Genomic DNA, 12424 nt, shown 5'->3' with positions numbered 1-12424 from the left:
ATACTAGATTAGATATAACAATACGAAGTAACAGGTATACAATACGAGCAGAACGCAGCCATGTTTGGTCCTGTTTATAGCATTCATAATTCATCGTACCCACAATCCTATTTTACAATATAGATTTATTCGGTATAATATAACAATACGTCACTATTATTAATGATTGTTGACATAGGACTAAATATGGCGGATTAATAATTTTAATTCAATTACTTTGCTGCTGCTGTATTTCGATTATTTTTATTCTTATTAAAATGTAGTTTTACAATGTAATGTTTTTACTTACATTGTAAAGACACGAATTTAAGTTTGAACGGCTTAGTTTTAATTTGTATTGTTAATTCATTGAATAATTAAAGAGACGTTAAAAATTGAATATTCCATATTTGAAAAAAGTTTTAAATAAAATTTTCTTCGAAGATATGTTTACGTTGAAATATTGCTACGGCTATAATTGAATGAAAATTATTAGTTGCTAACTCTTGATGACTGAAAATATGTAAACTGTTTAAGGATTGCGAGTTTTATTTCAAATAACACTTTCTTATATAATTATATATTTAAATGAATTTTGTCGAATCAAAGCGTTTTGAGTTCCCAAAATAGATATTAAAAACTACGGCTGGCAGTCTACAAGAAAACTAGCATTGATCTAGGAAAACTTACAGGGCAACCGAAAATTTTAACTTTAACTTGAATGATTGATGAGTAAGGCTGCGTACACACTACGCGTTTTTAAACGCGCGTTTGACGAACCAAGAGTTCTGCATAGGCGTACACACTCAAACGCGTGCTTTTCGCCAAGCGCGCGTTTATAGATTTTTCTTAAAACGCGCGTTTTGCGGGCGTCAGCCGAGCGCTTTGAGATATATGTGCTGCCATGTTACTGTACATTCGATCGCGCGTTTTTGGGTAGAGTGGACGTACAGTACGTTGGCCGAAATGGAAAACGATCATTTCGATACTGATCTATTTATTGATGAAATCTAAGAGACCAACCATTGTCAAAGGATTTTATAGATATTTTAAAAGAATTAAAAAACTTGGGTTTATTTTGTCTTAGTTTTGGATACAACGTCGCAAACATTCCATGCGTCAGTCTATCTCGTAATATTGGGTGCACCCAAAATTCTCTTTGCCTCTGCCATCGTCTTTTATAGCGACGATGGAGGAGGGGCACACAAGCAATTATTTTCACGTCCATTTCCAAACTGAGCCAGTGTATATGCTCCACTAAACGCTCGTCTAACGCCGAGCTAACGCCTGGTGTTTACGCTGCTAACGCGCGTTTAACGCAACGCAAAACGCCTAGTGTGTACACAGCCTAATTGGAATGCAGCCACTAGTAAAAAAGTTAAAGAAACTTGTCATGGCCAAATTTTATCAAGTAAAATAATTCAATATGTCAACACGAGAATGTAACGGTTAGTGTCAACGAGGGATTTTTCTTTTCAAGCTAAAGAAAAACCATTTTAGTAAATTTTTTCTCATTAGACACTTTAAGTGGATAAAAGAACATTTAAAATGGGTGTGGCAGCAGCGGAACAGCATAATTTTCAGCAATGAAGTCAAGATTTCGATTTTTATCGGAAGTAATAAGGTAATCCAAAAAAAAAAAAAAAAAAAAAAATTGAGTGCCTAAATTGTACAACCAAGTTCTCAGCAAGCATTATGGTAATGGGCTCATGAGTGTTAAAGGTTGTCAGCACTGCATTCTATCGATGGAACAATAAATGCATGAAAAAATATCAGCAGATCCTTCAACAATGTTTTACGTGATCAGTGATTGATTAAGCAAACTTCGCTTGTCGATCTATCACGTGTCCATTGTCCAGATTGAAAACCTTTTATTAAAATAGGATAAATTTACATGGTTATCTAAATACTGTATATAAAATTACTTGTCCTGATTGATTGGCTGATTCATCTTCGCCCAGAGCAAACCGCTGAACCTAGAGGTGAAATTTGGTACACAGAGTACTGTACGTCATGAAAATACACACTAAGGGATTTTTGGAAATCCCCCGCGGGGGGAGAGAGAGAGGATTAAGGCTTAACCTGAAGAACGGCTTCTACTGTACTATTTTAGATGCGGTTTTTTGTTTTTAACTGCGTTTTAGTAGATTATGTCGTAAAAACGTACACTAAGAAAGGATTTTTCGAAATTCCCCCACGAGGAAGAGAAGGAGAGCATTAAGGCTTAACCTGAAGAACGGCTTCTACGGCTTCCTTTGTTTTTAATTACGTCTAGTCTTCATTGAGTACTTAGGGGTATTAAATTGATAACATTTCAGACATTGTTATAAATATTTTTTTATATATTTCGATTTTTTAACCAAATGTTCGAACCGTTCTAAATTTGAATTTGTTATTGCATATTGGTTCGATTATAGAACGATTGTAAACGTTCCAGAAAATTGATAAAATTGAAAATAGTTCGTTTGATTCTCAGCAATTCTCACCATTCTCGGCGGTAGGTGTTATATAACAATTACTATGGTCGTTGAAATACTGAATACAAATGGGGTTTGCTTGCAAAATCCCCGCGGGCGAAGACGCGGGTAACAGCTAGTATATGTATATAAAGAGGTAAAAAATAATAGAGGCCGAATGGCCGAGCGGTCAAGGTGGCAGCATATCGTTCTGGGAAACCCGGTATCGATTCCGGACGGGTCTTTTCGAGGGTGGTCTGGCTCCGTCCCTCACCTATTGTGGGCCTGACCTAACCCATAATGAGTTTTCTAAAAGAGGTCCTCTTAGTGCATACAAGGCGGAAAGAGTTTTTAAAAAAATTACAATTACACGTATTTTATTTTTTAATGAATATGCTTTTATAAATTTTTAAAATAGTATCGTTTAAAAATATTCTGCGGAATTTTCACATGTCTTCGCGTGTTGCGGGATTTCATTGAAAATGCATGACAGCCGCACAATGTGGGATAGTTGGCAACCCTAGAAATAATAACTCTCTTAGTGTCCGCAGATCTGAAACAAAAATATGTTAAAATAATAATTAAACGATTAAACATTGAAACATTATAATTAACTTCATTTTTTAAAAATAATAATAAAACGAATTTAATAAATTTTAAAATTTAACAACTAATTAGAGGGCGCTATTTAAATTTGAAATTTATCCACTACAAATGAAATATTGAACACACGTAAACATGCGCTGGAAAAAATTCAACAAAAAGAGAGGGTATTTTGTAATCTTTTGATTTTTGTATCTAAAAACTAGAGTTGACGTGATATAGATAAATTATGGCTAATGTTAATGTAAGAACTGGGGAAAGTGTTGATCCTCAAAAAGAAGAACGAGAAGGAAAAGTAAGGGAAGTGGGATGCCAAGCTGTTTGGTCGTTGTCGTCTTGCAAACCAGGTGACGTAGAATTTAAGCTATTTTCAGATTTTTCTTGAATGAAGTTATCAATTTATAAATATAATAAAATTTTAATGAATTTAGTCAACTATACTAAACAAGCAATAATTACTTACAAAATAAATCATCATTACTATAAAGAAATCAATTATAAACTCATTTTCTTTAGCCCCACTGTCTTTTACATTAAATTTGATTTGTATAAAACCCATAGTAAAAATGATTACAAATAAAAGCATACCAATTTTTAAAATTTTTAAATAAATTTATTTAAAAATGAATACAATAGACTTTTTTAAAAATGACAATATATACTTTGTTTTACTAGTACACTTGAGTGTAGATAATTTTTGTTGTAAATTTAATGCCCTGGATGAGCCCTAAGGTTCTGAAGATCACATGATTATCATCATAAAATTTAAAAATTTATTTTCATATAACATAATTTAAAGCAATTTTTTTGCTACATTCTATCAAATATATTAAATCTAACATATTAGCATTGAATGATATCTGGAGAAAGAAAATAGAATTTCAAATATTGACAAGATTACTGCCTGGAAATGCATAACCAATTAATAATTGTATATTCAAATGACATTCAATAACAAAAATAATAGATTGTTAGTATGTATTTTGGAATATTTTCGATATATAAGGTATATTTATCTTAGGAAAATAGTAGAGATGATAAATATACAAACAAAATTTACTTGATAGATAATTAATTAAAGAATAAAAATAATAATAAGATCATTTAAGTACGATTGCATAATTAATGCATTATATCTAAAAATTGATAACTAAAGTTTTAATGAATGAATTCAAATTTTTTATAATGACCATTAAATCTGCTAAGTAATTCTTGCTATTTATCATTTTTCTTCCTTACTCTTATAATCTGTAATTACTATGAAAGTAATTGTAACATTATATTTCATTCAGTATTTGATATGTACAAAGGAGATTCAAAAAGTAAATTACACATATTGAGTATATTATATAATTAATGAGTATATTATGCCTATTGTATGTCAAAAAATTTTATTGCACTTTACAATAGAATGTGGCACAGATACTTTATACTATTTCTCCACACGATTCTCCAGTTTCTGTAAACATTTGTCTGAACATGAAACTAAATGTTGAATTCCCTGACAATAGAAATACACTCTTTGGTCATGGAGTCATCATAGGACTACTGTTTGCACCTGTTCGTTGTTAGCAAATCATTGACACCTAGATAATATTTCAGCTTGCTGAACACATTAAAGTCATAAAGCAACAGATCTGGACTATACAGCAGATGCAGCCATATCTACTGTCCAAAACTTTGTAGTAAAGCTTGCATTGTACCTTGTGTGGCATTGAATTGTGAATGGGAACAATGACTTTGTTTAACTTGCCATGCCTCTTGTTTTTGATGACCTTGCACAAAGATTCAGTTTGGCGGTATGATTCAGCATTAATGGTTTTGCATGAACTCCATGTAAACAACTCCTTTACAGTTGAAGAAGACAATGGCCATGACCTTTCCTGCTGGTGATGTAAGTTTGAACTTTATCTGAATAGGCAATGATGTATGTGTTACCATTCAGCTGTTGCTCTCTTCATTTCTGGGGTGAAATAATGCACCCATGTTTTGTTGCCTGTAATCATGAAGCTTAAGAAATCATTGCCTTCTACAGAATACTGTTGAACAAAGTCTAGAGAAGACTAAAACCTTTTTCCTTTCATGTTCAGATGTCAATGAACAAGGAATCTATCTTGAACACAATTTACAATAATGAAAATGGATGTTGGAAATACCTAACTCCTGTGCAATCTCTGAGACAATCACTCTGTGATAGTTATGAATCATTTCAACAAACATCATCACATCATCATCCATGATTAGCATTGATGGCCTTCCTTGCCAATCAATATCTGTCAAGTTTGTGTAACTGTGTTCAAATTGCTGGTACATTTGACTATGGCTGAATGTGACACTGCATCAGAAAGAACACAAAATTAGACATAAAATAAATTCATTGGAACCCTGAATTTCAAGTTAGTTAAATGCACACTCACCATTTTGACTTAGAGACCTAAATACATTGAGTTTATAAGGGTCAGATCAAAACAAAAATGAATTCTACTTGGCTTTGATTTGACTTGACTCTCAAGAAGTCAAACTTTTGTTAGCTTTATTATATTTTGAATGATAAATCCGATATACAATTATCTTTATTTTGTAAAATATAGTTTATATAAATAAAATAAAAATAAAAATTTATATAAATAATTTGTTTTATTAGGTTTTGGTGTTGAACAATTAAGAGATAATTGTTTGGAAACATATTGGCAATCTGATGGACCACAACCACATTTAGTCAATGTTCAATTTCGTCGAAAAACAACTATTCAAGATGTTTGCATTTATGCTGATTACAAATTGGATGAAAGTTATACACCAAACAGGTATATTTAATTAATTTTAATGATATTTTATAACTTTTTAAAGAGAATAATATACAGGGTGTCTATTGTCTACTGGGTTAGATAAGTCAGGTATGAAAAGGGGTCAAAAATTTTCCTTTAAATAAATTGAATACTCTTTTCAGTAACACTTTGCATTGGTGAAAAAAATATTTAATTTATATTTATATTAAATGTCAGGTTTTTTAAAAATGGTCAGTTAAAGTTATGTTAAAATTAGTGATGGGACAATACCAAAATTTTCCCTATTCTGATTCTTTTGAATAGTTTCTGAAAGTTTATTTTTGTTTAGGAAACTTGATTTACATGACAAACATAGTACATTCATTAATTAATAAACATCAAAGAGCTTGAGAATGGAAAACAATTGGGAAATCCAGAATCAATCTTTCAAAAGAAACTCAAAAATTCTCCATGCATATGTGGATATGCATACTTTTATTGTGTACCAGAAAACAAATTTATAATCTTATTTCAGATAAAGTTAATATTGTAACACTACCATCAAAGAAATTACAGCTAATTCCCTTTTAATCAATGAACTATCCAATCATATCACTTAGGGTTGCCATTTTTGTAAACTGCTTTGTTGGCTGATGCAATGACTGGGAAGAAGGGGAAGGTATATAAGGAGGCGTTTTTTATTTTAATGCTTTCTGCAATCAGCATGCCATGTAAATGCTTTAATTCTATCATATTTAACACTAAATTAGGTTCAGCAAATGATGCAACATGACAAACAAATATCATCATCAACACAAGTTAACCAATTTTTGAATTCATCCACTTGAGTGATGAATATCTGGACTGTCTTATCTTAAAAAAATCAATTTTTAAAACTTAAAATGTCAGTAAACTTATTGCAAACAATTATATTTACTGAGAATTTTGCAAATCACATTTGTTATGATTCACAGTATCATCTGTAAATCATAACAAAAACATTTCTGTATAAGCTGAAACTAATTTAGCTTTAACAACACCTTAAATAACTTTTTCAGCAACATTTTAATTTATTTAAATAAAAGTTTTTGACCTGTTTTCATGACCTTGCATAGCTTTAACAAGAAGATTTGAACTGTTTAAGAAGACAGTTTGAATCTTGTTAAATCTAATGCAGACCTATGAAAAGCGGTCAAAAACTTTCTTTTAAATAAATTGAATACTTTTTTCAGCAACACTTTGTATTGGTGAAAAAAATATTTAATTTATTTAAAGGACTAAGGTGTTCAAGCATTTATTATAAGTAATCATACTAAATATAAAAAATAATTTTATATAATATTGTTTCAATTAAAATATGATTTTGTTTATACTTTAAATTATTTTGCCTGCACTTAAATATTTTTGTTGATCATCAGCCTTGATTTGAAATTGATGGTCAAGCTGATTCAATGCTAGCTGGGTGGCAACTGTAATGTCACCCTATCTTCCCTAAAATGAGGACAATTAGTACCAACCAATTGCAATCTTTCATCTTTTTAACTACACAAAAGAAAAGTTTGCCATAACAGACATTATCTTGTGTATGGGGTGTCATGTACTCTGTGCTTTGTCAATGTGAAAGTTTGCAATAAAACTAATAATTAGTGACTTTAAAAATTTTTAATCTTCAACTGAAACAAATAATTAATTTTCTTGTTAAATGTGGAAGAATCATTTTAAGAATTGGAAATCGTGACAAGATTTGCTTAATTCTGATACCCAAAAAATGCCCAGTTTTCCTGATTCTGATTAATTGTCCCATCACTAGTAAAAATCAGTTATTTTAAGATGTTGAATGTCTGTCAGGCATTGTAAATGAGCACATTTTCATGGCGATGTTTGCAAGACATATGATGAATCTTGGTGGCATTCAACAAACAGGAATAAGGTAATCACACTATATCTGTACTGCATATCTGAAAGGAAATTCAGTAAGTTGTATAGAGAATAAAGAATAAAGCGGGAGAAAAGAAAGGAAGGTAAATCCTATATCTTCTTATAAGAAAGAAGATATAGGACTTGTCTCAGAAGAAACAAATCTTTTGCAGAAGCTGCCACCTAGATGAAGAAATAGAAATTCTGAAGAAAACACTATATGATAAGATTGGTCTTACAAGTTTGTAAACATGGTTTTATGACTAGAGCAGGGCTGTGGAGTTAAAGACCAAGCACCCAAATTTCAGGTCCTACTCTGATTTCTACCTCTAGATAATAATTTAAAATATACTTTTTGCAACTGTAATGTCAGAATAGCATTTCATCACTATCAAAACTGAAAGTACAGGTATCCCTCATATAGCATGGTAGATATGTTCCGAAAAAGTGCCATGTTATGCGAATCCATGCTGTATCAAACAAAGTATTTAATGTAAAACATAGGGTTACGTTTCAGAAGTTAGCAAAAGTATACTATTCTTTTTCATTACTAAGAGAAATATGTTTATTAAAAAAATCGATACTTTATTTCCAATCAATTAACTAACAAGCACAATTAAAAGTACTGTTTAATATTAATTTTAGTTAAATGAGGGCATTTTATTTTTACAAAGTATTGTTCTCTTCTGAGCTTTTTTGTTCTTGATCAGAAATATCAGCAACATCTTCATTATTTTTAATTTTTACCATAAAAATTTTTTATATATGACAAAATAAAAATATGTTATTAATTGAAAATTTATTTTGGTGGGTCTCATTTGTTCAGTCAAGTAATGAGTGATTTTTTCCCCCCTCCTTAGCATTTGTGCTTGAATACCAAATTGTTCGAGTTGGGAACATTTCAAGTACTGAGATACTGCTGTATTTTATTTGTCATTTTTACAAATGATTAAAAAAAGTTTAATAACACTTACCTAAAAATGTTTAAATAAACTTTACTAAATATGAAAATTAATGTATAAAAACAAAACACAATGACAGTCTTAAGTGTTAAAGTCTGAAAGCAACGACAATGACACCTGGTTGATAGTAAATTTTTTTTCCTTGTCCTAGCTTATCAGTTTTCATTAATTAAAGTAAACCTAATGAAAGGTACAAAACAAATTAAAAATTTCAAAATTGTAAAATCTGTTGGCAAATTTCAGACAACGCACATGCTTACTTGAATAAAAAAAAAAAATAGAATAACGTAGTTTACACTTAAAGATTGTGAAATTTTTATTGAGGATTTCCCAACTGTGTTGTATGAGGGATATTTTTAATTTTTGAATCGTGTTGTAGAAGTGCTGTATTATATGAAGATACCCGTACTTATCTTTTTTGAATTTTTCATTATTGCAACTATAATCATCTTCAACCACATTGATACATATAGTTTTTCATCTGTTGTTAAAGTATTCAAAAACACTAAATTTTAACCTGAGTCTCAGCCTTTTTTTATGGGTCTTTTGATAAAAATTTAGAATTAACTAATATAGAATGTATTTGAATGTAAAATTCTGTATATAATTTTAGTTATTGTTATTTAGTTATAAATGAGAATGTTGTTGAATAAACCATATTTACTTGCATATAAGATAAGGTTTTTATTTATTTTTCACTGCTTCAAAAACCTAGGTCATCCTATACGCATGAGCAAAGGATTCTTTGCATTTTTGCAATAACTTTTGTGAACTGTGTATTGGCACTTTTTACTGGATGCTCACCCCCTGGTGTTTAAAAACAAAAGTATTTTATTTGGGTCGTTTTAATTGTTCTTGTGTATTGTCAGGAGTAAATATGAATAACAATAGGAAAAGCAAAGATTTTGAATTTAATTTTAAATTGAAATTCCAAAATCATATGGGAGCCCGTTATAAGTTTCAACCCATTCCCACATAAAAAAAAACAGATGATTATTCGGAAATCCAAATTCAGAGAAACTCATAAGTGTAATTGACAGAGAGTGGATTCGACTGTTAAGAACTGGCAAAAATGGTTCCCAATTGTTCAGGCTTTACATGAACAAATTATGTTGTCAATTTTACAAGATTTTTTCTTAAAATTTAAATGCCTATAATTTTTGCAGGACAATGTGTGCATTTACATGCATTTGATATTTTATTTTGATTAAACAAAATAAAATTAGAATTGTATTAATAAATCTAATTTTCTTTATTTTGATCTTTAAAGTTACACCTTGTCCTATATGCGAGATAGTCTTATACATGAGTAAATACGATATTACATACAGGTTTTTAATTTACACTAGTTTTGCATTTCAGGAAGATGGGCACCTTGTAAATTCACTAAATGGCAAAAATTAATTCACATTATAATTAATTAAAGATAAATGACTTTTTTGAACGATTTGTTAACCATGCTGCAGACCAAATAATGATCATAGTGAAATAAGCATGGTTGAAACAGCACAAATAAAAATAGATTCAGCATTCAAACACACATATACATCCTTTTGCTGTCACAATATGAGGAATTAAAACAAAGAAACATATGCTAATGAAGGCATTATATTCAATCATCCATTGGCATTTATGCTATGCATGATGTAACAAATGTCTGTTTCCTGATTTATGTGTACACACAAATCAGGAAGCATAGTATCAACCAAGTAAACAGTTCTATTCAAACTTAGCTGTATTGTTTGATTTGTAATATAAAGACACATCATCTGTTTCTTTTTCTTGGTGTAGAGTTGTGGTTTCTAGCATGATGTTCCAGGAAATACATAAGTATTTTCTTCAGCAAGTGCCTTAAAATTTAAAGATGATATGCTGGATAATAATTTAATGCAATGCATATTGTTTTATTATTGAGAAGTTGCTGAATTGGGGTGTGATTTGTATGAGCATAATTTTGAATTACTTGAATTAGGCACACAATATATATATATTGTAATTTTTAAAAAATAAAGTAACATTTTTCAAACACATACTGTACTGTGTACACCTTACTTGTGAATTCTTACATCTTTAACTTATATAGATATAGATTTTATATGAATTTCAATAGAATTGTGTTAATTATAACCCTGCTATGTATTAATGATAACTTTTAAAAAAATTTCAACAGATATTAATATGCATCAGAACAGTATCTGTATGGCAAACATTATATTTTATATGTATTTTTATAAAGAAGAAAAGTAATAGTACAATGTGTATATTTTTATTTTTGCTTAGAAAATTTTCATATGGATTAATTTTAAAACAGGATATCAATTAGAGCCGGAAGTCACTTTCATGATCTTCAAGAAGTAGAAGTAGTGGAATTAAATGAGCCAAGTGGCTGGGTTCTCATATTGTTACGTGATTCTAACGATAAACCTATTAGGACTTTTTTAGTTCAAATTGCAGTTTTATCAAATCATCAAAATGGACGTGACACACACATGCGCCAAATAAAAGTTCATTCTCCAGTTCAAAATGTTTGTATGTCTGCTTTGAAACTTCCTCCATTTTCTAGTGTTGAATGTTCTTCATATAGTTGTATCAGATAAGTATAAACTATGTAAACAAATCAATTTTCTGCAAAATAAAAACAATAATAAAGTTTTTATAAAGAATCACTTTTGGTTACTTAATTTTAGGATATTTGAAATTCACAAACAATATTAATATTTTAGTAGAAATTGAATCAGTTGTAGCGAATTAAAAATGGGAATAAGGGGGCGAGCGGAAGAATTTGATCGCTGATGATGGCTAGGAGAAACTTTCCAGGCAAGAAAATTAAAATTGTGTGTAGCATCATCTGTTACGGGATTTTATTTTAACTTTTTATATTAAAAAACCAGGTAACTTCCAGTTCAGATAGGAAGTTGCGTGATTTTACCGATTAACTATATACCAAGGTTTACAAGAAATCACCACATAGAGTCTCTCAAGTCTCCGTAGAAATAAGAAACACAGAAATAAATAACACAAAATAAATTGTAGCTATGTGCCGATTCCTCACGATACGTCCGAACATGTAAGCTGAACAATAGTGTGAGTGGAGTGAGTAATCAAGAGTGCGTGGCGCTCAAACAAAAGACGAATCGACGAGATTTGAAAATCGCGTAAGTCGGGGTATTACTGTATTGAAATTATTACTCAATGTTAGTGATCTTTTTTTTTTTTCTCTCCTGGGCCTTAGTCTCGAGTTTTTTGTGTTACAACTCCCAACGTGTTGAAGGTGTCACGTGGTACCATCTCACACACTGACGTCTAATTGGTAGTCTCGAGTTCTAACTCACGTGCTTTCCTATCTCACCATGCGTGTTGCTACTCACGTTGAGTCGAGCATGTGAGATCGCTACACGAAAGTGAAAATGGCTGACGGATACGCAATTCTTATTGCTATCGAAGAGTTAGAAAGAGCCGAAAGATGTTGTTTGAGAAGGCAACGAATTTTTCGACCACGAGTAGATGCCTTTGATCTTTACGAAGAACATTTTAGAAGATTATTTAGGCTTTCGAAGGAAGTGGCATCAAATTTAATAAATATACTTCGACCGACACTGAAAGAACAGACTAGAAGATCGGCATTAAGTGTTCAAACTAGAGTAAGTTTAATTTATTATAATACAATAAAGATATATGAATGTGCTAAATAATCAATTATTAAGTTTAAATGATATTACAATATGCATATTTAAAATAT

The 12424-nt window shown here is 30.5% G+C and overlaps 1 protein-coding gene across 1 annotated transcript; it reads left to right on the top strand.

The window, feature by feature from the left end:
- The first annotated feature begins 3141 nt into the window (after nt 1-3141).
- Nucleotides 3142-11630, top strand: LOC111630221 (anaphase-promoting complex subunit 10-like). The gene is made up of 3 exons (XM_023374291.1): nt 3142-3385; nt 5683-5845; nt 10997-11630. The coding sequence occupies exons 1-3, from the start codon at nt 3268-3270 to the stop codon at nt 11280-11282; spliced, it is 567 nt and encodes a 188-aa protein (XP_023230059.1). The 5' UTR covers nt 3142-3267; the 3' UTR covers nt 11283-11630.
- Nucleotides 11631-12424: the final 794 nt, after the last annotated feature.

Source organism: Centruroides sculpturatus, unplaced genomic scaffold, assembly GCF_000671375.1.
Source record: "Centruroides sculpturatus isolate CEXI.00-Female unplaced genomic scaffold, Cexi_2.0 scaffold623, whole genome shotgun sequence".
Classification (NCBI taxonomy): Eukaryota; Metazoa; Arthropoda; class Arachnida; order Scorpiones; family Buthidae; genus Centruroides; species Centruroides sculpturatus.
The sequence above is the reverse complement of the archived record's forward strand: the minus strand, read 5'-3'. Positions and strand labels throughout refer to the sequence as shown.

Excerpts from the sequence above, each read along its gene's own strand:
- LOC111630221 (XM_023374291.1), top strand. The coding sequence starts at position 3,268 with ATGGCTAATGTTAATGTAAGAACTGGGGAAAGTGTTGATCCTCAAAAA. Across the intron at positions 3,386-5,682 it reads GTTGTCGTCTTGCAAACCAG|GTTTTGGTGTTGAACAATTA; the intron begins GTGACGTAGAAT and ends TTGTTTTATTAG. Across the intron at positions 5,846-10,996 it reads GAAAGTTATACACCAAACAG|GATATCAATTAGAGCCGGAA; the intron begins GTATATTTAATT and ends ATTTTAAAACAG.